The sequence below is a fragment of the Stenella coeruleoalba genome, assembly GCF_951394435.1.
Source record: "Stenella coeruleoalba genome assembly, chromosome: 6".
Taxonomy (NCBI): Eukaryota; Metazoa; Chordata; class Mammalia; order Artiodactyla; family Delphinidae; genus Stenella; species Stenella coeruleoalba.
This window is the reverse complement of record NC_137151.1, coordinates 34,472,571-34,499,120: the sequence shown is the minus strand read 5'-3', so window position 1 is coordinate 34,499,120 and position 26,550 is coordinate 34,472,571. Positions and strand designations below refer to the sequence as shown.

The 26,550-nt window shown below is 39.5% G+C and overlaps 1 protein-coding gene across 10 annotated transcripts in view; it reads left to right on the top strand.

Annotated features, from left to right (window-relative positions):
- The window catches only part of ZRANB3 (zinc finger RANBP2-type containing 3), a 362,989-nt gene that overhangs the window by 237,653 nt on the left and 98,786 nt on the right, over positions 1–26,550 (top strand). For 6 of the 10 annotated variants that reach the window (XM_079924961.1, XM_079924967.1, XM_079924959.1 and 3 more), the window contains 7 exons: positions 2,571–2,662; positions 5,437–5,538; positions 6,710–6,852; positions 13,460–13,570; positions 14,631–15,033; positions 18,147–18,278; positions 20,340–20,372. In XM_079924961.1, coding sequence (XP_079781087.1) covers positions 2,571–2,662; positions 5,437–5,538; positions 6,710–6,852; positions 13,460–13,570; positions 14,631–15,033; positions 18,147–18,278; positions 20,340–20,372 — 1,016 coding nt within the window. Of the gene's footprint in view, positions 1–2,570; positions 2,663–5,436; positions 5,539–6,709; positions 6,853–13,459; positions 13,571–14,630; positions 15,034–18,146; positions 18,279–20,339; positions 22,734–26,550 lie in introns of those variants that run through there. The other 4 variants (XM_079924968.1, XM_079924964.1, XM_079924960.1 and 1 more) reach the window with 2 other exon arrangements.

Sequence of the window (26,550 nt, the reverse complement as noted above, 5' to 3'; positions counted from 1 at the left end):
CCTCTTCCTTGGGTTTCCTTCCCATTCAGATCACCACAGAGCATTGGGTACAGTTCCCTGTGATATACAGTCTGTTTTCATTAGTTATCTTTTTTTTTTTTTTTTTTTTTTTTTTTGCGGTACGCGGGCCTCTCACTGTTGTGGCCTCTCCCGTTAACGGAGCACAGGCTCCGGACTCACAGGCTTAGCGGCCATGGCTCACGGGCCTAACCGCTCCGTGGCATGTGGGATCTTCCCGGACTGGGGCACGAACCCATGACCACTAGCATCGGCAGGCGACTCTCAACCACTGCGCCATCAGGGAAGCCCCATTAGTTATCTCTTTTATACATAGTAGTGTATGTATGTCAATCCCAATCTCCCAATCCACCCTACCCGCCTTTTCCCCCTTGGTATCCAAAAACCACTAAACTTTTAAAAATTCTGTTCTGCTATTGAAACTTGCATTGACCTCATCCAGTAGACAATGCCAGCATTTCCCCCATACCTATTCCCTCTTCTCTCTCTCTCTTTTTTTTTTTTTTTAACTTCTCAAATCACTGGACTGAGACTGCCACAAAAGCGATATGCTTCACGTCTACTCACTAACATGAATTTCCTTGAAAAACAGAAGGAAGACAGAGAAGGCACATTATAGTAAAATGCTTCTTCTATCCACATATGCTCTTTTAGAACCAGAACGGTATATACCATGCTGGAACTGTAGTTTCGTTCTAACTGGAATTCTAGGGGTCTGGAAGGATGGCTGTATCTTCAAAAGATGCATTATCTGTAGTTTCAAACCATTAAATTATACTTCATGAAAACAATGAAAAGAAAAATATGTCCCCTAATGTAGCTACTAGCTACCAAGAATGTCAACTGACTTGGAGTTGTTCTCGTAATTCTTTTTATCAAAGAATGACTTCTGATCTTTAAGCATTAATGCGTTAACCGTAGTTCTTCAAATCTGGAGACACAGTGATTATGAGATGCACTTACTTTATGTACATTAAAAAAGAAAACAACTCTGTCAATTAAGCTACGACACAATAAATTAATGATAGCCCAGACCAGATCATAAGACCCTCTGTTGCTTTGACATCACTTGCATTTGTTCTGAGGGATCTGGCAGCTTCTCCTGCCTTCCCTTGCCTTGCTTGGCATGTAATAGACAACCCTTTTGCACATTTCAGTATTCAAATATAACACATCTTTCTCTGTTTGCAGTGATCTCCCTTTCTTAGGTCCCGTGAAGCACTTGGTTATTCCTTGGCAAGAATAAGAAATTTCTCAATGAGAAATTCTGGTTATTCCTCTGGTGATATATAGTTGCTTCTTTAATAACAAATTTATGCTCTTCTGCTCTGTGTCCGAGTTTTTTGTATACATGATAACTTTTCATTTCAATCCCAAACCATAGTGAAACATTTTGAAGACATTTTAAAGGTAATTAAACTTAATACTCAGTAACAACAATGCTTGTATCTCAAGTGTAGTGTCAAAGTGACAACGATATTGTAGTTATGACTAAGCTTATGCTCAGGCAGTGACAACTTCCTCACAACTGCCACCTGGCCAACCATGGTTGTAAAATGCCACGATTATTGACTGTAAGACATGCCAATTTCAGAGATGTTAAAGTGTGGGAAAAAATGTACATTTTGAATTTATGAAATATGGGAATAATCCACAGTCCAAGTTTGTAAAGTGACTGATGCCTTGATTAGAAATATTAATATAGATGACATTGCTAAATAGAATCTCAAACAAATCATAGACTTCTAGATCTGGAAAAATACCTTAAAAGGTCACTGAGGAGCTATGGCAGAGGTTAAGAGCACAGGCTCTGGAGCCAGATTACTGGTCTCTTACTAGTGGCTTTGGGCAGATTAATGTGCCTCAGTTTCCCCCTCTGTAAAATGCACTACTTAATTTCTGAGAGTTGTTAATATGTGTACTTGGAACAGTACCTGGCACATTTTAAGTGCTTGATAAGTGCTAACTGTAATTATTATTTAGATCTGCTTGAATAACCCTATTTCTCTTGCAGAATATATTGGTCAGTAGGACTGAGAAAGGAAAAATAAAGAGGGATTATCAGAAAGGAGGCTTCTCCACTCATCTCCTTTTGTGAATGTGAGGCACCAGGCCATAGGCCATCAGTCATTTAGGTGGCCCTCGACACAGCTGTATTGCTGCTGATAATCAAAATGGTGCTCCTTCAGTCTTAACTTAAACCCTCTCTAGCAACAGGAATAGATTCTAGAAGCCTTCAAGATCGATAAGGACTCTTGAGGGGCAGGAAGCTCTCCCTTATGCCTGACTCTTATCTTTTTAGCGAATGCTGAATTTCTTTTTTTCTTGTTGGGTCATTAGCAACAGTTCAAAGCAACTGGTTACCACATAAGCCAATCTGCTCTTAGATGGCCTACCATGTTTTATTTCACACCCAGACACATGTACGTTGTCAAATATGTTGATATATTTGTTATAGCCATTTCATCATCCTAACCCACAGAAGATTAGAATAAGCTGTTTTGGACAGAGGGCAGATTCACCTTCAGGTTCTTTTTTATCTTGTTTATTAGAACAGTTGAAGAGTACGGACACTTTGCCAGTGTGTGATACCTTAATGTTTTGTGCGAGCAAGAACACTGACCGGATTCACGTCTATACTAAGGTAAGCATCATGTGGATTCTGGAAACATACAAAAGGCTTCCTTTTTTCATGTTTCAGTGGAGATAATTAATTTTATTAGCAATGAGATAGGCATCAAGTTCTTTTCCTCCTTAAAGCTAATTTTCAAATTCCTCTGTTAAATCTAAAGGCAATGAGAGGTAAACAGCATAGTAGTTAAGAGTGTAGACTTCAGGGCCAGGGTGCCTCAGTTCAAACCTGTCACTGACTGTGGAATCTTGGACACAGTACTTAACTGCTCCGTGCCTCAGTCTCCTCAACTGTAAAATATGGAGGAGTTGTTGCCAGGACAAAATAAGCTAATTCCTGTAGGGGACTTAGCGCAGTGCCTGGCCGTCATGAGCTCTCACTCAGAGTTGGCTCCTGCACTGATCCTGCAGCTACAGCAGCAGTAGCGTCTCTACAGAAGCCTAAGCCTGCCCATCCGTGTGGAGTAAACCCTAGGAAGCTTTAACAATATGATTGCTCCGATTCCCGCCATAGCCCGGGTTAGCAGCACTCAGACTTTTCAGGACCTCTCTGCACTCCTAAAATTTGTTGAGGACCCAAAGAGCTTTTGTTTATGTGGGTTATATCTATTGATGTTTACTGTTTGAAATTAAAATGGAAACACTTTAAAATATTTGCTTAAGAGTAAGTCCATTACATATTTATAGAAGAAGCATATTTTTATGAAAACGAATTATATCTGCCAAAACAAAAACAGTGTTCAGTGAGGAAAGTGGCATTGTTTTACAGTTTTAGCAATTTCCTCTGAAGTCTCAGTAGAAGACAGTGGGATTCTCAGATCTGCCTGTGCATGGGAAACTTCACTGTACATTCAAAAGAGAATGAGAGTGAAAAAGGCCAATGATGTTGTACTATTATTATAAAACTCTTGTGACTCTCTGGATCTTCTGAAAGGGTCTTGCAGACCATGTGAGAATCTTTGGTCGAGAATAACTAGTATGAGTGTTTGAGAGAAAAAATTGCTAAGATTATGAACACTTTTGTTTGTTCTATGGTTTCAAACCTCTAATCTTCATAAGTATCATAAAATAGTATTTGTGCGTTTTTAAACTCATGGGTCACCCTATTGAAAGAATGCCTTTTTGGTCTTGTTTTGTTTTGTTTTGTTTTTTGGCTGTGCCACACGGCATGCGGAATCTTAGTTCCCCGACCAGGGCTAGAACCCTCACCCATCCTGTCCTCCACAGTGGAGATGTGGAGCCCTAACCACTGGACTACCAGGGAATTCTCAGAATGCCTTTTTAAAGATAACTTAGGTTGGAGCTGCCCAAACTCAGTTATGGGTTTTCTGCTAAACCAAATATTAGATACAGATAGATGGTGTACCACGTAATAATCTTCAGTTCTAACTGAATATTAGAAGATACTGCTAGAAGATTAGAGATGGCTAGGATCCTGAATACCAGAAGCCCCAGGCAGCCTCCACTGTGGGACCACCACCAAGAGCGATACTGAGAATGAAGACAGGACACGTTCCCCTTAAAGGCTTGGACTTTGGTCCACCATGTGGAACCTCTAGACTCGGGGAGCACCAAGCACCCGTCTGCTCACCTAGAGACAGGTCTAAGTGCCTGCGCTTCCTTGTCCCCTCATATGGGGAGTTCCAGGCTGTGCTTCTCAGACCATCATGTCTACATGATCTGAGAATAACAGAGAACGGATCCCCCAGGTGCTGGAAGGTCCAGAAGCCGGAAGGCGGACCCCAGGCAGAGCACGTACAGGAATTCAGAAGCCCTTAAACTTTTTACTCTCAGTGAAGCCTCTGCATCCTGGATCATCTGATCAGGGTGTTTCCCCCTTGGGTGGAGACCGGAGAGAAACTGCAAACTCCTGGTAGAGAGTGGAGTGTGCCCACCGCCGGGCAAATACCGTGGCCTCCCTGACCCACATTCTGGCTCGAACGCCCCGCCTGTGCACTAGTCTCAAGTGCATTTTTATGACTCTTCTAAATACTTACATGTCCCCTTGCCATGAAATGTTGTTCAATCAGTTTTCTAAACCTGAGACACTAAGCAGATGAAATGTCAACAGGGATTTTCACAGCTACAGGAGAGTTCAGATGAAAGCTTTCCTTTTTACCTTAGGAGATCTGAAATAAAATCTAGAAACAGAAATTTGGATAAAAATCCTTGTTCAGTGCCTAAAAGAGCACCCTTTAAAAGGAGGAGCAGTAACAGATGTTTAGCATCTTATGTCATGTTAATAGTATACCTCTAAAGAACTGTTCATTTCAGCCAGAATCCCGTGTCTAATGCAGAGTTTAGAGTAATGATTACATATCTAAACTTTTAATCACTATGTAAGTACTTTTTGTATGTTTTTTCCCCCAAAGTGATGTGGGAACTGTAACGTTACCTTTTGGCTGAGAGAATTCTATAGAATGTGGGTTCAACTATTGTTTATACAGTAGATATCCGTATACAAAGATTCTTCTTTCCCTTTGTAAAAGAAATACTTCATGTTTAAACCTCGTATTTGACTGACCACACCCCTCTGCATGGGATCGCTTACCCTTAAGATTGAATGCAGTGAGGACACCCAGAGGGCGTGAGAGCCTGGCCCTCCTTCTCCACTCAGCGTTCTTTCAGGGGAGCTGTGTGGGTGGAATCTTGTCTAGAATGAGCCTCCTCAGTTTATCTTTTAGGAGACTGGGCATGCGATGCCATAATAGAATTCTTTACTTTTAAAATAATTATTAGTGCCTACAGACAAAATGTATTAATATTGCCTTCCTAATCTATAATCAGGATGGAAACCAGATGAACTGTAATTTCATTCCTTTGGATATAAAATTAGACCTTTGGGAAGATTTACCAGCAAGCTTTCAGCTGAAGCAAAATCGCTCCCTGGTAAGAATAGTCCTGCGCGTTTGTTCTAAATGAAAATTTGTTGAGTAATTTTAGTGACCTTTTTTGAGGTTAATAAAAGCAGAGCACTTTGTGGCCCGTTGCAGAGTCAAATCACTGGTTGCATTTTAATCAGTCCAGGCAGTGCCTATGAATTACCCCGGTGCTAAGAATAAAATGAAATCTGTTTCCTTGGCGAATGATCACACCTAGGTTTGCTGTTTCTGTGTATAGAATCATCCTCACATCATTTAATTTCTCATTCACAGGATTAGCAACTGTGATGTTTGTATCTGACAGAACCACCTTTTATCTTTGTAGATTAAGTTCTAACACTGACAAGCTCTGAGAGCAGGGATAACACCACGTGGGGTGACTCCATTCGTTGCTGCAAGCATGTGTGTGCAGCCGCAGGCCACATACCCGTTGGGGAGTCCTTAGTTCTCCTCTGTGGCTGATTTATCTTCACTGCTAAGAAGGGTCAGCATCGCAGGGGCTGAGCCAGCAGGCAGTGTACCACTTTTTACAAGAAAATAGTGATTATGTTTTTGCCCTTTGAGCGGAAATGAAACATTGCCCTTGGTTGGCTGCACCTGTCTCAAAGGAAAAGGTAGCCATGAGCTCTTTTCTTTGGTATCATGTAATCTTGATTCTCAGATTGCCAGAAAATAACCAATTACCTATAACTGACCAATAAGTAAGAGTAATGGCAACCCTAATAAAAGGTGCCAGATTTATTATTGATGGCTTCTTTCCTGTGAGAATTTAGGTAGTCAGGTACAAGCGATGCTCAGATGTTGCACTGTGACTGTCACCACCACAAGACCCACTGTCCCCAAGACCAGTTTTGCCTCGGCCACTGGTGGGGTGTGTCTTTCCAACAGCCAGACCACTTTTGGTCTCTATGTGCATTAAAGACATAGGCTGAGTGTCCTGAAGCGTGCCTTTAGAGAGTCTATGGCTTAAACGAGACCTATGCAGAACTGGCCATAGATAGTTCACAATAAAGATAGGAAAACTGCATCAAATTGAAGGAAGCCTTAAACTGTGAAACTCAAAGCCTATTTGGGGGATATAATAAAACATCAGTTTTCAGATGTTATAAGTAGCCTCACTTTCAAAGGAAGATGCCTGGCGAGCTGTACACTCTTTTCATTATCTCATTTTCTGCCAGATTTTGAGGTTTGTTCGAGAATGGAGTAGTCTAACTGCTATGAAGCAAAGGATAATCAGGAAAAGTGGGCAGCTGTTCTGCAGCCCAATTCTTGCTCTGGAAGAGATCACAAAGCAGCAAACCAAACAAAACAGTACCAGGAGGTATGAGTTGTCTGTCTTTATTTCGTACTTTATTACTCGTCATAGTTATTTCTACCGGAGGGTCTAAGGCATTTTATTAACCACTAATGAGATCCTGATGAGTTAAGAGAAAATTATACATCAAATGACAGCTTATATTTTGTGAACTTGATCATATCTGCTGGAAAGGATTCAAGTTGTCTGGGGTGGGGGGGGTCTTGCTCACTATGGGTCCTGCTCGTCAAGAGAGAGGCCAGAGTCCCAGGTTGATCTGACCTGTGACCTGCCCAGCCTGGGCTACTGGTTGACAAGAGGAAAACATTTCCCTGATATAACAGTGGAACCTGCCTCTGGGCCCCATCTGCCCTTCATTCTTGGAGTGTGAATCTTGGGTACCATGCAGCATGGGAGCTGGTTCTGTTTGATGTACTACCAGGCAAGTAGCAGAAGGTTAACAATTTTCATGCCCATGGTTGGAAACAACGTAATAGGAAAGGTTAAATGTCTCACATTTGTAACTGTCTTGCCTTTATCATTATAGGTCCCTTTCTACTCTCTGCACACTACCTTTCCTTTCTTGGCATCATCATCATCTTTGCCTCACTCAGACATCCCCTTGTGTGATCTGAAATCCCCATTCTCTGTAGACTCTTGTTCAGCATGAAGCAAAGATTCACAGGGAAAGCAGTCAGCCATTCTACACCCCAACTCTTGCTTTGGAAGAGATCACAAAGCACCAAACCCAACAGCAGCATTGGCAGAAAAAGCCCCTTCCTTTAGCTCTTGCTGTCTCCATATACCTGTACTCTCTTCATCCTCACATTCCATCATTTTATGATCTCTAGCTTTTTCCATGCACACAGGTGAAAAAAATCCATCAATGCGATGTGAAGGGGTGCAGCTGGTTAACTACATTATATTGCAATACTGTGAAAATCTCTTCAGCTGTTTCAGAATAGAGCTGTGGTATATTCATATGCGAGAACAAGGAACGATGTTTGTGATAAATTGTTAAGGGTAAAAATAAGTATAAAAAAGGATGGAGACACAAACATATAATTGCTATCATTGACATAGTAAGTGTCGGGGAGGATACCTTAGAAACACGTATCAGAGGTTTCTCTAGGACTTTGTTCTCAAACGGGCAATTTCTTCTCTGGGTAGCAGTCTTGTGAGACATTTTTAGATTTTCACAATTAGGGGATACAACTGGGAACATCTAGTGGGTAGAGGCTGGGATATTGCTAAAAATTCTGCAGTGAACAGGAACAAACAAATAGTTACTGATTTCAAAATGTCACTAGTGCACTGTTGAGAAGTTTTACTCTACACCATACGATTAGAAGATTTGTGGAGATGGTAGGGACTTTATACTTTTTGCTGGGATTACAAACTCATGTGAGTAAAAACAAAGCAAGGAACTGTAAATGAATGAATGAGATCAGGTGTAAAACTAGAAAAGGATGGGGTAGGGAGCAGAGCTATAGCAAATTAGAAAGTACATAACCCATCTAACGTCACTCAAATTCAGATTAAAAAATAAAACACTGTAAGAGTCAAATAAAGCCTTTTGACTCGTTGGATATATCCATGAGCTGCCAGTTTTGGACTATCGCCTCAACTCTTTATACTGGTTGAATTTTCCCATGAGTGTGTATTGCTTTATGTAAAAAATACATTAAAAATATATGTGTGTATTTATACATACACACAGAAACCTACACATACATATACACACACACTTAACAAAAAACACGATGCCTGTTTTACTTTTCTCAATACTTCTTCCAGTCCTCTCCTTTTTTCATTTTTATAACCATAGTCTTAGTTGAAGTATTGGTCTTCTCTTTACATGATCATAATACCCTTCCTAACTGAATTTACAGCATGCCCCATTGTTTCTTCTCCAGCAGACATGGACGCACCACCTCAGAAAGAAGGCTGGTCAGGTGTAAAAGCAAAAGTCATAAAATCAATATAAAACCAAGTCAGACACACAGTGTTATTTATAAAAATATATGTAGGTGATATATTAAAGATAAAACTATGTTAACAAGCAGCGGAGTAAATAATCAGATTTGTATTTTAAGAGCTCACTCTGGCAGCAGTTGGAAGATTAGACTGAAAGGGCAAGACTCGAAGGGAGACAAGTGGCATTAGCTTCCTGTGGCTGCCGTGACAAATTACCACAAACTTAGCAGCTTAAAACAACAGAAATTTATTATCTCACAGTTTTTAAGTCAGCAGTCTGAGTTGGCTCTACTTGTTTCTCTGCTCTGGATTTTACGAGGCTGAAAAAAAGATGGCTGGGCTCTTACTGATAGTCTGGGAAGAATCCATTTCCACACGCATTCAGGTTGTTAACAGAATTCAGTTCATTGTGGTTGTAGGACTTAGGTTTCCTTGCTGACTGTCGACTGGGAGCCACTCTCAGCTTCTTTTTAATTCTAGCACATGGGCCCCTACATCTCAGGATCAGAAGTGGTGTGTGAAATCCTTCTCATGCTTTGAATTGCTCCCTGTCTTAAGGTCAGCTAATTCATAACCTTAATTACATCTGCAGCATCCCTTTACAGCATTACCTAGATAAGTGTTCAATTGAATACCAGGGAACAGGACTCCTAGGGAGCTATCTTTAAAATTCTGCTTACCACAGACGTTAAGAGACTATTACAGTAGACCTGGAGAAAAAAGATGAGGGCTTTTATTGAGGCGTTAGAAATGGGAATGGAGGAAAGAGAGTAAAGAGATGTGTTACAGAGGTAGATCTAGAGACCTTGGTCACTGATGAAAGAGAGGTGGAGAGAGGGGGCTCCAGGGACATGGACTTAGCAGAGCCATGAAAATGAAACATGTGCACCTGCAGAGGGGGATGCTTTGAGGAAGCATGCTGATTCTGGCTGTAGAACCCCAGTAAGTCTCAGTAAACTGGAGTAACTGTGTCTCTCTGAAAGCAGGTATGAAAGATGGGGCTACACAACAGCATTGATTGGAAGTCTATATGAGGAGCAGTTAGACATTGGATGCCTTGCCTTCCCACTGTCCTCTATAGAGAAACTGAACGAGAGAGGCACCAGTCTTGGAAACACCAACCTCAGTGGAGATAAATGGAGAGGCGTTATACTGGAAACTACACTCCCCAGGTCCCTTTCTTGGCTCAGCTGCCACACCAACAGCCACATTTTACTTTCTAGGCATGAGATTAGAGGATTCATCTCTGAAAAGATGGAATGGCTTCAGAATAAAGACACATATATACTAGTTTTCAGGAATTCTCCCAAAAGCAATGGCTAGAACTCCCAACATGATTATCCTCCAGTGGCATCCACTCATTTGCAGGCTGCGTCCAAGCTCAGAGTTTGTAGTCAGCTTTTGAGCAGCTCACTCTTAAATATAAATAGAAGCCAAGATCACCAGCCATTGTTTAGGTTCCTAAGTGGGTTTCCACTTGTCAAAGGGCAGGTCTGATTCACTTGGAAACCTGTGGGTTTAGAATGCCAAATTTATCCTCTAGCCACAGCTGATCTCTAAAGCAAGTCAACAGCCTAGAGCCCAGCACTGTTTTTTTTTTTTTTTTGGTTGTGCTGGGTCTTGGTTGCAGCAGACGGGTTCCTTAGTTGCAGCATGTGGGCTCCTTAGTTGTGGCATGCATATGGGATCTAGTGCTCTGACCAGGGATCGAACCCAGGCCCCCCGCATTGGGAGCGCAGTCTTAACCACTGCACCGCCAGGGAAGTCCTGAGCCCACCACTCTTCTCATTGGTTCAGGCCACCTTCCAACTCACTCCTCTTTTATTGCAAAACTTGCCATCTCCTCTGATCACCCCCATCCAGGAATTACTTGAGTAGACAGCATTCTTCCTTCCCTATCTGTCAAAATTCGGATTTACCATAATCCTTTTGAAAGTTGGTATGCTTACATGAACTTTTTGGCAAAACTCAATGGAAAATTAAATATTGGTAACGCAGCTACGTTTGAAAAGTTGCCAGCAACCCACTTTGGGGTTGATTGATCCATTTCTTGTGGTTTCCAAAAATTTGTACTTAAACCTCTCATAGGAAGTAACCTCTGGTTATTTTTAGTTCTTAAATCTCTGAATAGATTTCTCAGCATATTTTTTTTTTAATTAATGAATTAATTTATTTGTGGCTGCGTTGGGTCTTCGTTGCTGCGCACGGGCTTTCTCTAGTTGTGGCGAGCGGGGGCTACTCTTCGTTGCGGTGCGCGGACCTCTCATTGCGGTGGCTTCTCTTGTTGCGGAGCACGGGCTCTAGGCACGCGGGCTTCAGTAGTTGTGGCTCGTGGGCTCTAGAGCGCAGGCTCAGTAGTCGTGGCACACAGGCTTAGTTGCTCCGCAGCATGTGGGATCTTCCCGGACCAGGGCTCAAACCCATGTCCCCTGCATTGGCAGGCGGACTCCCAACCACTGCGCCACCAGGGAAGTTCCAGCTTTCTCAGCATCTTTTAAAGTTACTAAATTAAGCTTCTAAGCTTTTAAACATTGAATAATCCCTGAGGCAAGGCTTAATATCCCATTGCCCATCAAAGCTAGAAGCTTTTGAGTTCTTTTAGAATATTCTGGAATACTTTAGCAAAGTGCTTTTGTCAAGGGAATGAAATGGTTGAAGATAGGAGGGGGGAGGGAATTTAGGAGCTAAAAGGGCAAGTTAAAGAATACTTAAAGAATTCACTGTGATTCTTTTTTTTGCTTTAAGAAAGACACACAAGTAGAAATGCCAACATGTGAAAAGATAGTCATCCTTCCTCTTAACAGAAGAAATGCAAATGTAAAGCTATAACAAGATACCTATCACCATTAGCAGAGATATTTTTAACTGATATACCTTGTGCTAGTGAAAGTGTGAGGAAACGGGCTCTCCATTGCTGGTGGATGTATAAATTTGTACAAAACCAGAGGAGAACAATTTGTCAAAATCTGTCCAAATTTAAAGCACCCAAGATCTTTGACCCAGCAATTCTACTTCTGGGAATTTATTCTACAGCTACTTCTTGTGTAGAAAATAGGGATATTTGGGATGGGGATATTTTGTACAGCATTGTTTGTGATAGCAGAGACTGGAACAACCTAAATGGACATTAATCAGAGACTGGTAAGATACATCATATGGTTTGTCGAAATGATGAAATAACATGCAGCCATTTAAAAAAATAGGGCAATTCTATGTGTGCTAATATGGAAAGGTCTCCAAGATGTATGTTTAGGTAAAAAGAGCAAGGTGAAGATTAAAGTGTATATTATGCCACCATTTGTTTTTAAAAATAAAAAGTATAATGGGGAGTGACTGCTAATGGCTATGGGTTTCTTTTTGGGGTGATAAAAATGTTCTGGAATAAGATAGTGGTGAAGGTTGTACAGCCTTATGAATATACTAAAATGCACTGAATTGTAAACTTGAAAATGGTAAATTTTATGGTATGTGAATTGTATGTCCATAAAAATACAAAGAAAGAAATAAAAGTTATACACATAAAAAATGAACTATTTCTAGAAGGATGTATTGAAAATTGGCAACAGAGATAGTTTGGGGAAGGGGGGAGAAAAGGATGGGAATGGAAGGGAAACACTGTTCACCATATAAAGCAGTGCGTGCCTTTAAAATTGTGAAATATGTGCATGTATCACCTCATCAAAAAATTAATAAACTACTTTATAAAAAGGAGGAATTCTATTAATTACTAAATCTACTTCAACAACATAAAAGCAAATTTCTAAAATTTTACCTGTAACTGCACAATTCCATTGTGATTTAACTTGAATTTTATTGTCAAGTTACCAAATGAAGAAGTATTTGAGAATATGAAAAAAATGCATGTTTAAAGTAATTTTTAAAGAAAATTGCAATAGGTGTAAACTACTAGAGAAACTAGGCCATGCTAATTAGAAGGAATTAATTGGGTAATTGCATTTCACCTACTTAAATTCCCCCGTCACCTTTAATTGGAATAACTTTCCTCTTTACTTCCAGTCCCTAAACCATTATGTGGTATTGATAGTGTTGTGTAATAAGGTTCTGAATCCCACATCAAGAGTGGCTTTATTTCAGTGGAAGATTCCATAAACTCTATATGAGCTGATAATAATGGAAACAACCTTAAGATTATAGACAATGTGATTGAATCTAGTTAACTAAAAAGAGAATCACTTTATCTGAATACACTGATACACTGTTATAACTGATTAAGGTGATGTGAGGAGCCTTGAAGAGAAGACCAATAGGGAGGTGAAAATCCAGTTAGAGATTTTCTGCACAGCTTGGCAAGCAGTTTACTTACGGCTGTCAATGGTGCATGTAGTTGATCATTTCTTATTCCTACACCCACGCCTTTTTTCCCCTAAGCGAAAATTTGTCCAAAGGATATTGAATGACTCTTGAATTTCTTAGAAAAATAAATCTTGAGAAAACTAATTTGGAACAAAGATGTGTTTCCTACATGTGGAGACCAATGTAGAGGGAAAAAATTCCATTCCCTAATTTAAGTATTAGCACAATGAATAGACTCATATATTTCTTTTTCTCCTATTGCTTTCACAAGGAGAAATGTGAACATGAAATAGAGAAACTCTTATAGGAGAGAGGAAATCTACTTCACATGTATTTGTTTTAGATACATAACCAAAGAAGATGTTGCTGTAGCCTCAGTGGACAAGGTGAAGAATGATGGGGGCCATGTCCGTCTGATCACAAAGGGGTCCAGGCCAGGGGTCCCTTCTACAAAGTAAGGGGTTTTTTTTTACTTGTCGGGCATAGTAGTACTAAGACTATTCCTTTAAATTTATGCTTTCATTTTTGTAATAATACTTTACCTTTGTGTGGCTACTTTACAGGTTACAAAAAGCTTTTACAATGTAATAGCTCTTCTGTCCTCCTAGCAACCCTGTGAGGCTCCTGATGCCCTCATCTTAGAAATTAGAGGTAAAGAAGGATCCTGCAGGTGGGTCAAGTGACCTGCCCCAGGCCACTAGATGCTAGCAGAGCTGAGGTCAAATCTGGGCTCTGCCGCCCAGTCTTGAGTTCTTACTATCATAAAAAGTTTTCTTTTAACGCTCTAACAAACAGCCATGGAAAATGAGCAAAGCAGCTATTGTAATTCCCATGTAGGACTTTTCAACAAAACTGAGTAATGTACCTTTTCCTTTTATTCTAACAAATGGAGTTTATGTCCTACCATGTTTCATCTCTAATTTTAATTCTGTCGACTCAGTTTACCCGTAGGAGGTGCGTATTTAGCAAGTCTCCTGTTCTAATTCCTATCAGCACTCTTAACTCCCTGGCTCTGTCACTTAATGGATATGAATGATCTTTTTCCTGAAGGCCAGCAGAGGCCGGAAGACAGTGTTCCTGGAAGCCTTGGTAATGGCCTCTCGGTCCTAATGGGGTGTGTGACCTGACACGTCTAGAGAGCAGGGTAGCCACTAACTTTAGCTGAGGTTTTCCATCACCCTGTCCTTTCCCAGCCTAAAGAAGCATTTTCTGACTTCTCATTTTCCTTCTCGAGAGTCTGAGTGTGTAACTTGAAGACATCTAAGTTCCCAAGAGAGGCAGCATATTTGTTTGCAAATTTATTTTTTTGAACGCAACATTCTTTCTTTTACTTGCCGTGGAGTAAAGTGTGCCGACTATAGCTATTTCATTTCCACACTGAATCACAAAATCTGTGGGCCCCATATTTACTGTTTATCAGTATAGAAACTTTGAAGACCTTTAAATGAAGTAAAAATTACTTTGAATAGAGTAAGCCTTCATTAGTTACCTAATCAATATTTTGCTCATTCTAGAGAATTTTTTGAAGATGGAGCTTGTGTCCCATTTCTAAATCCCAGCACAGCCCAAGCTGATCTCACTGTGAAACCTTCTACATCCAAAGGCTATTTGCAAGCTGTGGATAATGAAGGAAATCCACTTTGCCTTCGCTGTCAGCAACCCACTTGCCAAAGTAAGCAAGAGCATCAAGCAAGTGCTTGGGATTCACGGTTTTGCTCTCTGAAATGTCAGGAGGAGTTTTGGATTCGATCTAATAACAGTTACCTGCGGGCCAAAGTATTTGAAATTGAACATGGCGTGTGTCAGCTATGTAATCTGAATGCACAAGAACTCTTTTTACGTCTGAGAGATGCCCCTAAAAGTCAGAGGAAGAATCTTCTGGATCTTACCTGGACCTCAAAGCTCCCATTAGAACAGGTAAATTATAATCATGTGACTGATAGAAGGCAACATTGCACTGAGTGATGAATACTGACTCACTTTCTTTTTTTAAACTTTTTAATATGGGGATTTTCAAATACATATACAAAAGTAGAGAGAATGATGGACCCACATACCCATCACCCAACTTTAACAGTTATCAACATTTTGCCATTCATCTTCATCTGTCCCTCACCTCAATTCTTTCTCTCCTGGAATTATTTTAAACCAAATTCCAGACAGCGTTTCATTTCACCCTTAAATACTTTCATTATGTATGTCTCACAGATAAAGACTTTCTTTCTCCCTCCCCCCCTTTTTCTTTCTCTCTTTTATTATTTATTTATTCTTTTAATTGAAGTATAGTTGATTTACAATGTTGTGTTAGTTACTACTGTACAGAAAAGTGACTCAGTTATACATATATATACATTTTTTTTTAATATTCTTTTCCATTATGGTTTATTCATCATAGGTCTGTCTCTCTTTTAAATATCCCAATATCCATTATCACACCCAATACAATTATAATTCCGCAGTTATAGTAAGTCCGTGTTTGGTTTCCCATGTTCTCTCAGAAATGTCTTTTTTTTTTTTTTTTTTGCGGTACACGGGCCTCTCACTGTTGTGGCCTCTCCCATTGTGGAGCACAGGCTCCGGACCCGCAGGCTCAGTGGCCATGGCTCACGGGCCCAGCCGCTCCGCGGCATGTGGGATCTTCCCGGACCGGGGCATGAACCCGCGTCCCCTGCATCGGCAGGCGGACTCTCAACCACTGCGCCACCAGGGAAGCCCCAGAAATGTCTTTTTACAATTGCTTTCTTCAAATTAGGATCAAAACATGACCCACACATTGCATTTGGTCATTACGCCTTTTATGCTCCATATAATCTGTAATATCACCCCAACCCTTTTTTACACCATAAATTGTTACATTTGCCTTTAGGATTTCCCACATTCTGGATTTGTCTCCCTGTATTCTCATGATATTGTCTGACATGTTTCTCTATCCCCCTGATTTCCTGAATAATGGTTATAAGATCTAGAGGTTTAATTAGATTCTGACTAGATTATTTTGGGAAGAGACCTTAACAGATGGTACATTGCATTGAGAGGCACTTATGGTATGCTTGTTCCACTTTTCATGGTGTTAATATTGAATGACAAGGGGTAAACAGATAACCCCCAAAATGTAGTCGTTACAATGAGAAGAAAACTTATATATGTTTATCCCATTGTAAAATGTAATTCATGACAAAAATAGTATTCTTAGCACACTATTCTCAGTATTTACTTTGACTCCCAAAACTCAGTTGGATTTCCAGTGTTGTGATCTGATAAGTACTAAATTTCAAACTAGAGCAAAATGTGTAATTTTGTAGTAAGCTTAGTTTTGAAAAAAATCACTCTCCGTCTGCTAAAATATTGGGTAAGTTCCAGCCAGGGAGTCAAATCTTATATTTTTATTTACCTAGTATTGCTGAATCATGACAGAATTAATAAGCATTTCTGCAAAGATGAATTAGCATGACTTTGTTAGGGAAATGCACTCTTCCCCTAATGTTATCCAGAGTTCCTGAAAGATCCTTTGGTCTAACTGGTGAGGGTCACGTCACACCCATCCCGGAGGTGTCAGCCAGACTCCAGTTGCTTGCTGCTGCCTCCATGTGGAGGCTTCCGGAAGACACACAATGCAATGACTCAAGAACATCTTGAAAGCAGTCTGTCCAAGAATGCAGAAGTTACACAGTACACATCTAAAAGAGAAGCGCTCAGAGAATCAGGAGCACCGCAGGGCCCAGGTGGAATGACCAGTGGGAGAGGGAGTGATTCTTTCTGGAGGTGAGTTTAGGATGTTGAAGACTGGCCCCAAGTGATTCCGAATTGCTGGGAAGAATAAAGAAGCACCTTCTGGATCATAAGATCTGTCAGAATGGAGACTGCTCGGCACAGAAGAATCGGTTACAAAAGACAGAACCAAAATGGATTTTTTTTCCTAAGAATATGCCATTTGCTTGATGCACAAGACTGCCACATGAAGTCTCCTCCCACAATGCCAACCTCAAAAATAAAAATCATTATATATCTTCTAACAGAATTTGGGAAGTTCAGTGTAGAAGAGACAGTCAGTCCATCTGTAACAGAGTTAAGGTGGACAAAGGTTACTGCTCCAATTTGCTGCTTCCTGGGGCTGCTCTTGGGCCAGACACTGCTGCTAAGGTCCCTGAGCCATCCATGGGCCTGACAACTTTCCTAAAGCACTTTAGAGCTATGTCACAGATTCCCATGGCCAGCAGCCTTGAAGTCGATTATAATATCTTCCTTGTTCAAGACCAAGGAACAAGGAAGATATTATAATATCGTCTTCACACTCGTCTTTGTGATATTTAAACAACTCTACACTGCTATGTTGTGAGCTGGTTTTACTACCTCAGATAAAATGCTAAAATACATCCCGTTTGAATGTAGGTTATTATTCGTTAAATATGAAGTATGCATATATGAACTGGCCTAAATAGTGGCTGCTTTAAATGAACATCTCTGTTTATTCCAAATATGCAAGCAATAGAGATTTGTTCTAGAAATTTGATTCCAGTCCATGTAACTTAGGAGGTTCCCAGGTAATAGCATAAAAGTTCTGGGTGATATCTGTTAATATTAAACTGTCATTGGTATACTAACAAATGCATTTAGGTCAACAATTAAAAGACGAGTCAGTAATATTCAGAAGTTTTTCATTTCTAATCTGTTCTTTTTTTTTCTTCTCAGTTTTGTTTTAGTGACTATATAAACTAGCTCAAAGGTGCAGAAGCAATAGATTTTTCCCAGTCTGTCAGAAGGCTTGGTATTTTATACTTGCTTGTAATTTTTTCAAAATGGGTTAGGTAAGGGGGGGAAAAACCTTTTTCAGAAACATATTTTTTATTGCTTTCAAATTGCTAACCTAGAGGGTTTTTCCTACTCACAATAAAAGCTATAAAAAAAAAAAGCTAAACCATCCTAATGTATTTTTCCCTGTGATTCTGCTGTGTGAACATGATTGCACAATGCAAACCCAACAGTTCCCACAGTGTATGTTGAAAATTGCTGATCTTGTGTTCTTATTACAGCTTAATGAAATGATAAGAAACCCAGGGGAAGGGCATTTCTGGCAGGTGGACCACATCAAGCCAGTGTCTGGTGGAGGAGGACAGTGCTCCCTGGACAACCTGCAGACCCTCTGCACAATCTGTCACAAAGAGGTCAGTGAAGCTCGCAGACACATTTGACTCCATCTTGAGATATCAAATTGAAAATTGTGCATACAGGTGTGGAAGATTACGTGTGTGAATCTATATCCCTAGTCTGGGATCCGAGATTTATTTTATTCTTTTCATCACTTAACACTTGAGTTTTCTCTTGGGGCCTATGCAAGTTCTCAGTCACAGATGAAAAACAAACTGCTTCCCTTTCTATTCATTCTAGGACCAGGAAATTTTCACCACCACCTAGAAGAAAATGAATACAACTTACATATTGCATAGTCTTGAAAAGATCCAGATCCTCAAACTAGAAGTTTAGTAAATGGGGACAGTGACATATGTTTGCATCTGCAGCTAAATATGTCCTGAAATATCTGAGAACATTAATAAATTATCTCTAGGACCAACTCAGTTCAACATGCAAACATTACACTGCTGACCTAAATGTGAAACCTGTTAACCTTGGTACATCTTGGAGCAATTACCTATTGCTTAAGAGGAGAAGAAGAGAATGACATAATATTGTCTGTCAACTCGGATGAATTTTTAACAGGCAGTTCAGCAAAAGGTCATAGGATCTGCCTCTTGAGATATAATCTTAGAAAGAAGCACACATTCAATATGCAACTTTGTATCCAACTTTTTTTTTTAATTATGGCAACATTTAAGCATTTTCCCATTCCCATGATAAGCATTCAGTGTTTATCATCTGAAATGGCTGCTATTGTCCTGTTGAATACGTTTCTACTTTGGTTTATTCAGCCATTCTCATACTGATGAACATTGAAGTTGTTTACATTTTTTGGTGCATATACACAATGCTGCCAACCGCGTTTTTCTGTATATAATTTTTTACATTTTGAGGTTGTTCCTTTAGATTCTCAGATGTAAAAATCACTGAGTCAAGTGTTTAGATATTTTTGAGACTGTAGGAGATAAATTTTCTCCAAGCTGTTTTCCAAAGGACTACGCTCATATACGCTCCTTCCCCCGCCGGCACTGAACGGGAGTGCCCGTTTAACTGCACTTGTTATTGCCGATGCGGTGAGAGAAGAATTATTGTGTTTACAAAAGACCCTGATGTTTGTAAAAATGCTAATCAATTGTATTTACACCTTTTTTTTTCTTTCATTTTTTGGCCGTGCCATGCGCTATATGGGATCTTAGTTCCCCAACCAGGGAGCAAACCCATGCACCCTGCGTTGGAAGCGTGGAGTCTTAACCACTGGACCACCAGGGAAGTCCTACACTTTTGAGAACTGTTCAGCTCCTTTGCCAGTGTTCATATCATATGAGCACTTTCTTAGTCTCCTTTTAATATTTCAGATTCCTCAATTTCTCCACAAACATAATATTTACATAAATGGGATCATCTCATAAGCAGGGCTTTTTATTTATTTTTAGTTTTAACCTTTTTTCTCTCCTTACCCCTTCCACCTGGATCACTTCACATGTACATGGACTTCAGCTGGGGAAAAAAAGTCATCTGATTTCTCAGCTGTGCAAATTATTAGCACATTCAAGACCTATAAGAAAATGAAGATATAGCAAAAGAGAATGTTGCACCCTCTATAATCACTTTTTCAGAGTCTTATGAAAAACTTTATTTGTGGGAGCAGCAGAAGAATCCAGTTCTGTTCTATCTCGTTTTGGTTTTTTGCGTTGGCTTGGCTGTTGGGTTGGGAAAGGCTTCAGAGCCCAGAGAACAGGAGGTGGGTGGGCCCTGCACACACTACAGTCTGGGAAATTGCCATGTGGGTGAGGGGAATCATGGCCTCCCCTAGTCCACAAATGAGGTATTTACCATCTCACTGGGTAGCAAGACAGCCCCCAAAGCTGTGCATTTTCTCCTCAGCATCTGGTCCTAAGTGAACCTACGACCTCAGAGCTACTGGAGTCCTCTGCTTGTGGCTTAGTAACCCCCTCATTGCAAAGCACTGGTAAATGAGTGTGTTGATAATGTATATTTTTTTAACAGAATACAAAGAGTTTTTGAGTTTCTGTAGCCAGTACTTTTTTTTTTAACATGTGTACACATGCATTTTTTTTTTTAACTCTTAGAGAACTGCAAGACAAGCCAAGGAAAGAAGTCAGGTGAGAAGACGATCTCTAGCATCAAAGCATGGATCAGACATCACACGATATTTAGTAAAGAAATGAAGTATCAACATTTTTGAATAGAAGATTATGGTTCGTATGTGGAGAATTCAACATAAATTATTTTTCATGTTAGTGTAATTTTTTTTTATAAATTTATTTTCTTGACTGCGTTGGGTCTTTGTTAATGCAAGCAGGCTTTCTCTAGTTGTGGCGAGCGGAGGCTACTCTTCGTTGCGGTGCGCAGGCTTCTCATTGTGGTGGCTTCTCTTGCTGCGGAGCACGGGCTCTAGGCATGCGGGCTCCTGTAGTTGTGGCTCACAGGCTCAGTAGTTGTGGCTCACAGGCTCAGTAGTTGTGGCTTGCAGGCTCTAGAGCACAGGCTCAGTAGTTGTGGCGCATGAGTTTAGTTGCTCCGCGGCATGTGGGATCTTCCCGGACCAGGGCTCAAACCCGTGTCCCCTGTGTTGGCAGGCAGATTCTTAACCACTGCGCCACCAGGGAAGCTCTCGTGTAATATTTTAAGAATGAAAATTTTCAGAACAAAAATCAAGACTTCGACTTCCCTTTTCATGTTTAAAGCTTTTTGTGTTCAGTAGCTTTTGAAAGTTTTAACAGAAAATGAGATACAATACTAAATATTTCTATGATCTTCTTGATTTTGTGCAGACTCTCGTTTCGGTAAGGTTTTGTTAAGCTTTCAATTCCTTTGTACCCTAATTACAGTATTATGCATAGATTGTTTTTGAAAAATATACTCTCGATTACTTGAAAAACGCTGCTGGATTAGTATTGGTTCTGGACTGCTGTGTGTCTAAATGGAACATTGTAAAACCATAAGGGAAATTTCAGAGGCAAATCATCATTATTTAGGACTTCTGGGCCAATTGTGACCTGCCTGCTTAGTATGCAATAGAGACTCTTGTTCACTAAATGCCTCCAAAATGGGACTGGGGTACACATTTTGAATGTTGTCTTCTTTGTTTTATTTCTTAGCCAATTGTCTATTGAAAAGATGCTTTTGAAGATAAGCTAATTGGACCCATGGTGTTTGTGGACAAATTCAGGGGTTCTGGCTAAAGTAATTGTTAAAAATGTTTAAAAACTGAAAACAAAATGCCACTTAAACTTCATTTTTTAATTAGTTTGTTTTAATGCATAAATCTAGGCATACTGTCAAAGCACCCTTTGTCTCCTGGTTACCATTTTTTGTTCTTAAAATCCTGTTTTATTAAAAGTGTATTCCTGGAACCTCTTTTAAAAGGAATGATGATGATAAAACACTTTATACTGAAACATGATCAGATGGAGATATATGTTAAAGTGCAAGGGTAATATTAAAATGTGACTGATTGATATTCAAAAATAAAAGAGTGATGGTAAAAGAAAACTAAGGCATAATCCTGCAGTACGTCAGAATCATGAGAGCAAAGTGTCAGAACTCCACAAAATACAGGGCCAAGGAAGAACTACATTCACAAAAGTCCTGTTTGTAAATACTGTTTGGATGTAAACCACATTAGTTTGAGCACTCTTTAGTTTTAATTAGTAGCTAGTATTTTACAACATAGAGGACTTATTTTTATAAATATTATACAATCATGAACCTTACGGAGTTTTTATTAAGTTTACAGTATTTCATTGTATGAGATCCAGTAGTATCGTTCATTTTATAAATTAGTTGGTCTTTCTTTGGCCTCCTTTCTGCTTTGCTGGTCAGGCTTTTTGCAGTTTTCTGCCTCATTACCAGGGTAACCTAGGATTCCTCACAGCTGAGAGCTGAGAAGCCAGCACACTGCTTTTCCTCCAGCATGAGGTGTCTGCAAGTGAGACTTTGGTCTAAGTAGGTCAGATTTGAGTGGAGCTTGCTCTTTAGATCAAACTAAAGTGGTAATTCTAGGGAGAAAATTCTTAGATGTAGGAACTGTATGATGGTTTGAGATGGAATGACCCATGAAGATGGTTTCTCTATTTGCCAGATTTCAAAATTCCAACCAGTTAAAAATGCTATAAGAGCATCGAAAAAATTAAAGTAGTTAGGAATATATTTAACCAAGAAGGTGAAAGATTTGTACACTGAAACTACAAGTCTTTGGCGAAAGAAAATGAAGAAGAAGACACCAACAAATGGAAAAAATTCCACATTCATGGATCAGACAAATAAATATTGTTAAAATATCCATACCACCCGAAGTAATCTACAGATTCAATGCAATCCCTATCAAAATTCCCATGGCGTTTTCAAGTAGAAAAAAATCGTAAAATTTGTATGGAACCATAAATGACCCCAAATAGCCAAATCAGTCTTGAGAAAGAAGAACAAATGTGGAGGTATCACTCTTCTGCCCATTTTTTGGATCGGGTTGTTTGTTTTTTAGATATTGAGCTGCATGAGCTGTTTGTATATTTTGGAGATTAATCCCCTGTTGGTTGTTTCATTTGCAAATATTTTCTCCCATTCTGAGGGTTGTCTTGTCTTTTTATTTATGGTTTCCTCTGCTTTGCAAAAGATTTTGAGTTTAATTAGGTCCTGTTTATTTTTATTACTCTAGGAAGTGGATCAAAAAAGATATTGCTGCGATTTATGTAAAAAAGTGATCTGCCTGTGTTTTCCTCTAAGAGTTTTATAGTGTCTGGCCTTACATTTAGGTCTTTAATCCATTTTGAGTTTATTTTTGTGTATGGTGTTAGGGAGTGTTCTAATTTCATTCTTTTACATGTTGCTGTCCAGTTTTCCCAGCACCACTTATTGAAAAGACTGTGTTTTCTCCATTGTATATTCTTGTCTTGTTTGTCATGGATTAATTGACCATAGGTGCATGGTTTTTTTTTTATTGAATTATAGTTGATTTACAATTTTGTGTTAGTTTCAGATGTACAGCTTCAGATGTTCAGCAGAGGGATTCAGTTATACATATATGTATATTCATTCTTTTTCAGATTCTTTGCTTATATAGGTTATCACAGAATATTGAGTAGAATTCCCTGTGCCATATACTAGGGTCCTTGTTGGTTATCTATCTTATGTAAAGTAAGTAGTGTGTGTATGTTAATCCCAAGCTCCTGATTTATCACTCCCCACCACGTTTCCCCTTTGGTAACCATAAATTTGTTTTCAATATCTGTAAGTCTGTTTTGTAAAGAAGTTCATTTGTATCATTTTTAAAATTAGATTCCACATGAGTGATATTATATGATATTTGTCTTTCTCTGACTGACTTCATTTAGTATGATAATCTCTAGGTCCATCCATGTTGTTGCAAATGGCATTATTTTGTTCCCTTTTGTGGCTGAGTAATATTCCATTGTAAAAATGTAGCACATTTTCTTTATCCATTTCTCTGTCAGTGGACATTTAGTTTGTTTCCATGTCTTGGCTATTGGAAATAGTGCTGCAATAAACATTGGGGTGCATGTATCTGTTTAATTATGGTTTTCTCCAGATATATGCCCAGTAGTGGGATTGCTGGGTCATATGGTAACTCTATTTTTAGTTTTTTAAGGAACCTCCATAGTGTTCTCCGTAGTGGCTGTACCAATTTACATTCCCACCAACAGTGGAAGAGGGTTGCCTTTTCTCCACACACTCTCCAGCATTTATTGTTTGTAGACCTTTTGATGATGGCCATTCTGACTGGTGTGAGGTGATACCTCATTGTAGTTTTGATTTGCATTTCTCTAATGATTAGTGATGTTGAGCATCCTTTCATGTGTTTGTTGACAATCTGTATATCTTCTTTGGAGAAATGTCTATTTAGGTCTTCTGCCCATTTGGGGATTGGGTTGTTTTTTGGGGGGTTTTTGTTTTTGGTATTGAGGTATTTGAGCTCTTTGTATATTTTGGAGATTAATCCCTTTGTAGTTTGCTTTGTTTGAAAATATTTTCTCCCATTCTATGGGTTGTCTTTTCGTTTTCTTTATGGTTTCCTTTGCTGTGCAAAAGCTTTTAAGTTTAATTAAGTCCCATTTGTTTGTTTTAATTTCTGTTACTCTAGGAGATGGGTGAAAAAAGATCTTGCTGTGGTTTATGTCAAAGAGTGTTTGTCCTATGTTTTCCTCTAAAAGTTTTATAGTGTCTGGTCTTACATTTAAGTCTTAATCCATTTGGAGTTTATTTTTGTGTATGGTGTTAGGGAGTGTTCTAACTTCAGTCTTTTACATGTAGCTGTCCAGTTTTCCCAGCACCACTTATTGAAGAGACTGTCTTTTCTCCATTATATATTCTTACCTCCTTTGTCACGGACTCATTGACCATAGGTGTCTGGGTTTATTTCTGAGCTTCCTATCCCATTCCACTGAATTTTGTCAAAAGCTTTTTCTGCATCTATTGAGATGATCATATGGTTTTTATTGTTCAGTTTGTTAATGTGGTGTATCACACTGATTGATTTGCAGATACTGAAAATAAATAAATTTTTAAAAAATCTATTAAGATGATTTATAGCCTAGTGTACATATGATCTACCATGGAGAATGTCCCATATGCCCCTGAGAAGTGTGTATATTCTGTTATTTTTGGGTAGAATGTTCTGTATATTTATGTTTGATCTAGTTGGTTTATTGTATTGTTTTCTTTCTCCTGACAAAGAAAACAAGTCTTTGTCTTTTTGGGGTTTTTTTGGCTGCATTGCGTCTTTGTTGCTGCATGCGGTCTTTCTCTAGTTGCGGCACGCGGGCTTTCTCTAGTTGTGGCAAGCAGGGGCTACTCTTCATTGTGGTGCACAGGCTTCTCACTGCAGTGGCTTCTCTTATTGTGAAGCACAGGCTCTAGCTGCGCGGGCTTCAGTAGTTGCAGCATGCGGGCTCAGTAGTTGTGGCGTGCAGGCTCAGTAGTTGTGGTGTGCAGGCCCTAGAGTGCACAGGCTTCAGTAGTTGAGGCATGTGGACTCAGTAGTTGTGGCGTGCAAGCTCTAGGGTGCGTGGGCTTCAGTAGTTGAGGCGTATGGGCTCAGTTATTGCAGCGCACAGGCTCTAGGGCACGCAGGTTTCAGCACTTGTGGTGCGTGGGCTCAGTAGCTGTGGTGCCTGGGCTCTAGAGCACAGGCTCAGTAGTTGTGGCACACAGGCTTAGTTGTTCCACAGCTTGTGGGATCTTCCCAGACCAGGGATCGAACCCATGTCCCCTGCATTGGCAGGCAGATTCTTAACCACTGCACCACCAGGGAAGTCCGTAAGTCCTCTAGTTTTGTACTTATCTTCTACCTGTCTTTTCTATCCATTGTGGAGAATGAGATATTGAAGTTTCCAACTATTATTTTAAAACTGTTTCTTCTGTCATTTTTTTGCTTTATGTATTTTGATGTCCTGTTATTAGATACATTAATGAAGTTTATAATTATTTTACTTTCTTGTTCTATTGAATCTTTTAATAATATATAATATCCTTCATTGTCTTTTGTAACCATTTTTGATTTAAATAATACTATTTTGTATGATATTATTATAGCTGCCCCTGCTGTCTTTGGTTGCTGTTTGCATGGAATATCCTTTTCTGTCCTTTCACTTTTTTTTTCCTTGGTCCTTTCACTTTTAACCTGTTTCTGTCTTTGGATCTAAAGTGAGTCTTATAAACAGTATCTAGTTGGATCATTTTTGTTTGTTTGTTTCTGCCAGTCTGTATCTTTTGTATGTTTTTTTTTAAATTTTCTTGAAAAAGTCTCACTGTATTATTTGGTTATGTCTATTCTGATTTGTTTTTTTTGACAATACTTATGGCTTTGAGACTGCTGATTTTTTGTTTTTACATCTCTATTGGAGTATAATTGCTTTACAATGGTGTATTAGTTTCTGCTTTATAACAAAGTGAATCAGTTATACATATACATATGTTCCTATATCTCTTCCCTCTTGCATCTCCGATCTCCGTCCCACCCTCCTTATCCCACCCCTCTAGGTGGTCACAAAGCACCGAGCTGATCTCCCTGTGCTATGTGGCTGCTTCCCACTAGCTATCTATTTTACATTTGGTAGTGTATATATGTCCATGCCACTCTCTCACTTTGTCACAGTTTACTCTTCCCCCTCCCCATATCCTCAAGTCCATTCTCTAGTAGGTCTGTGTCTTTATTCCTGTCTTACTCCTAGGTTCTTCATAACCTTTTTCTTTTAGATTCCATATATATGTGTTAGCATATGGTATTTGTCTTTCTCTTTCTGACTTACTTCACTCTGTATG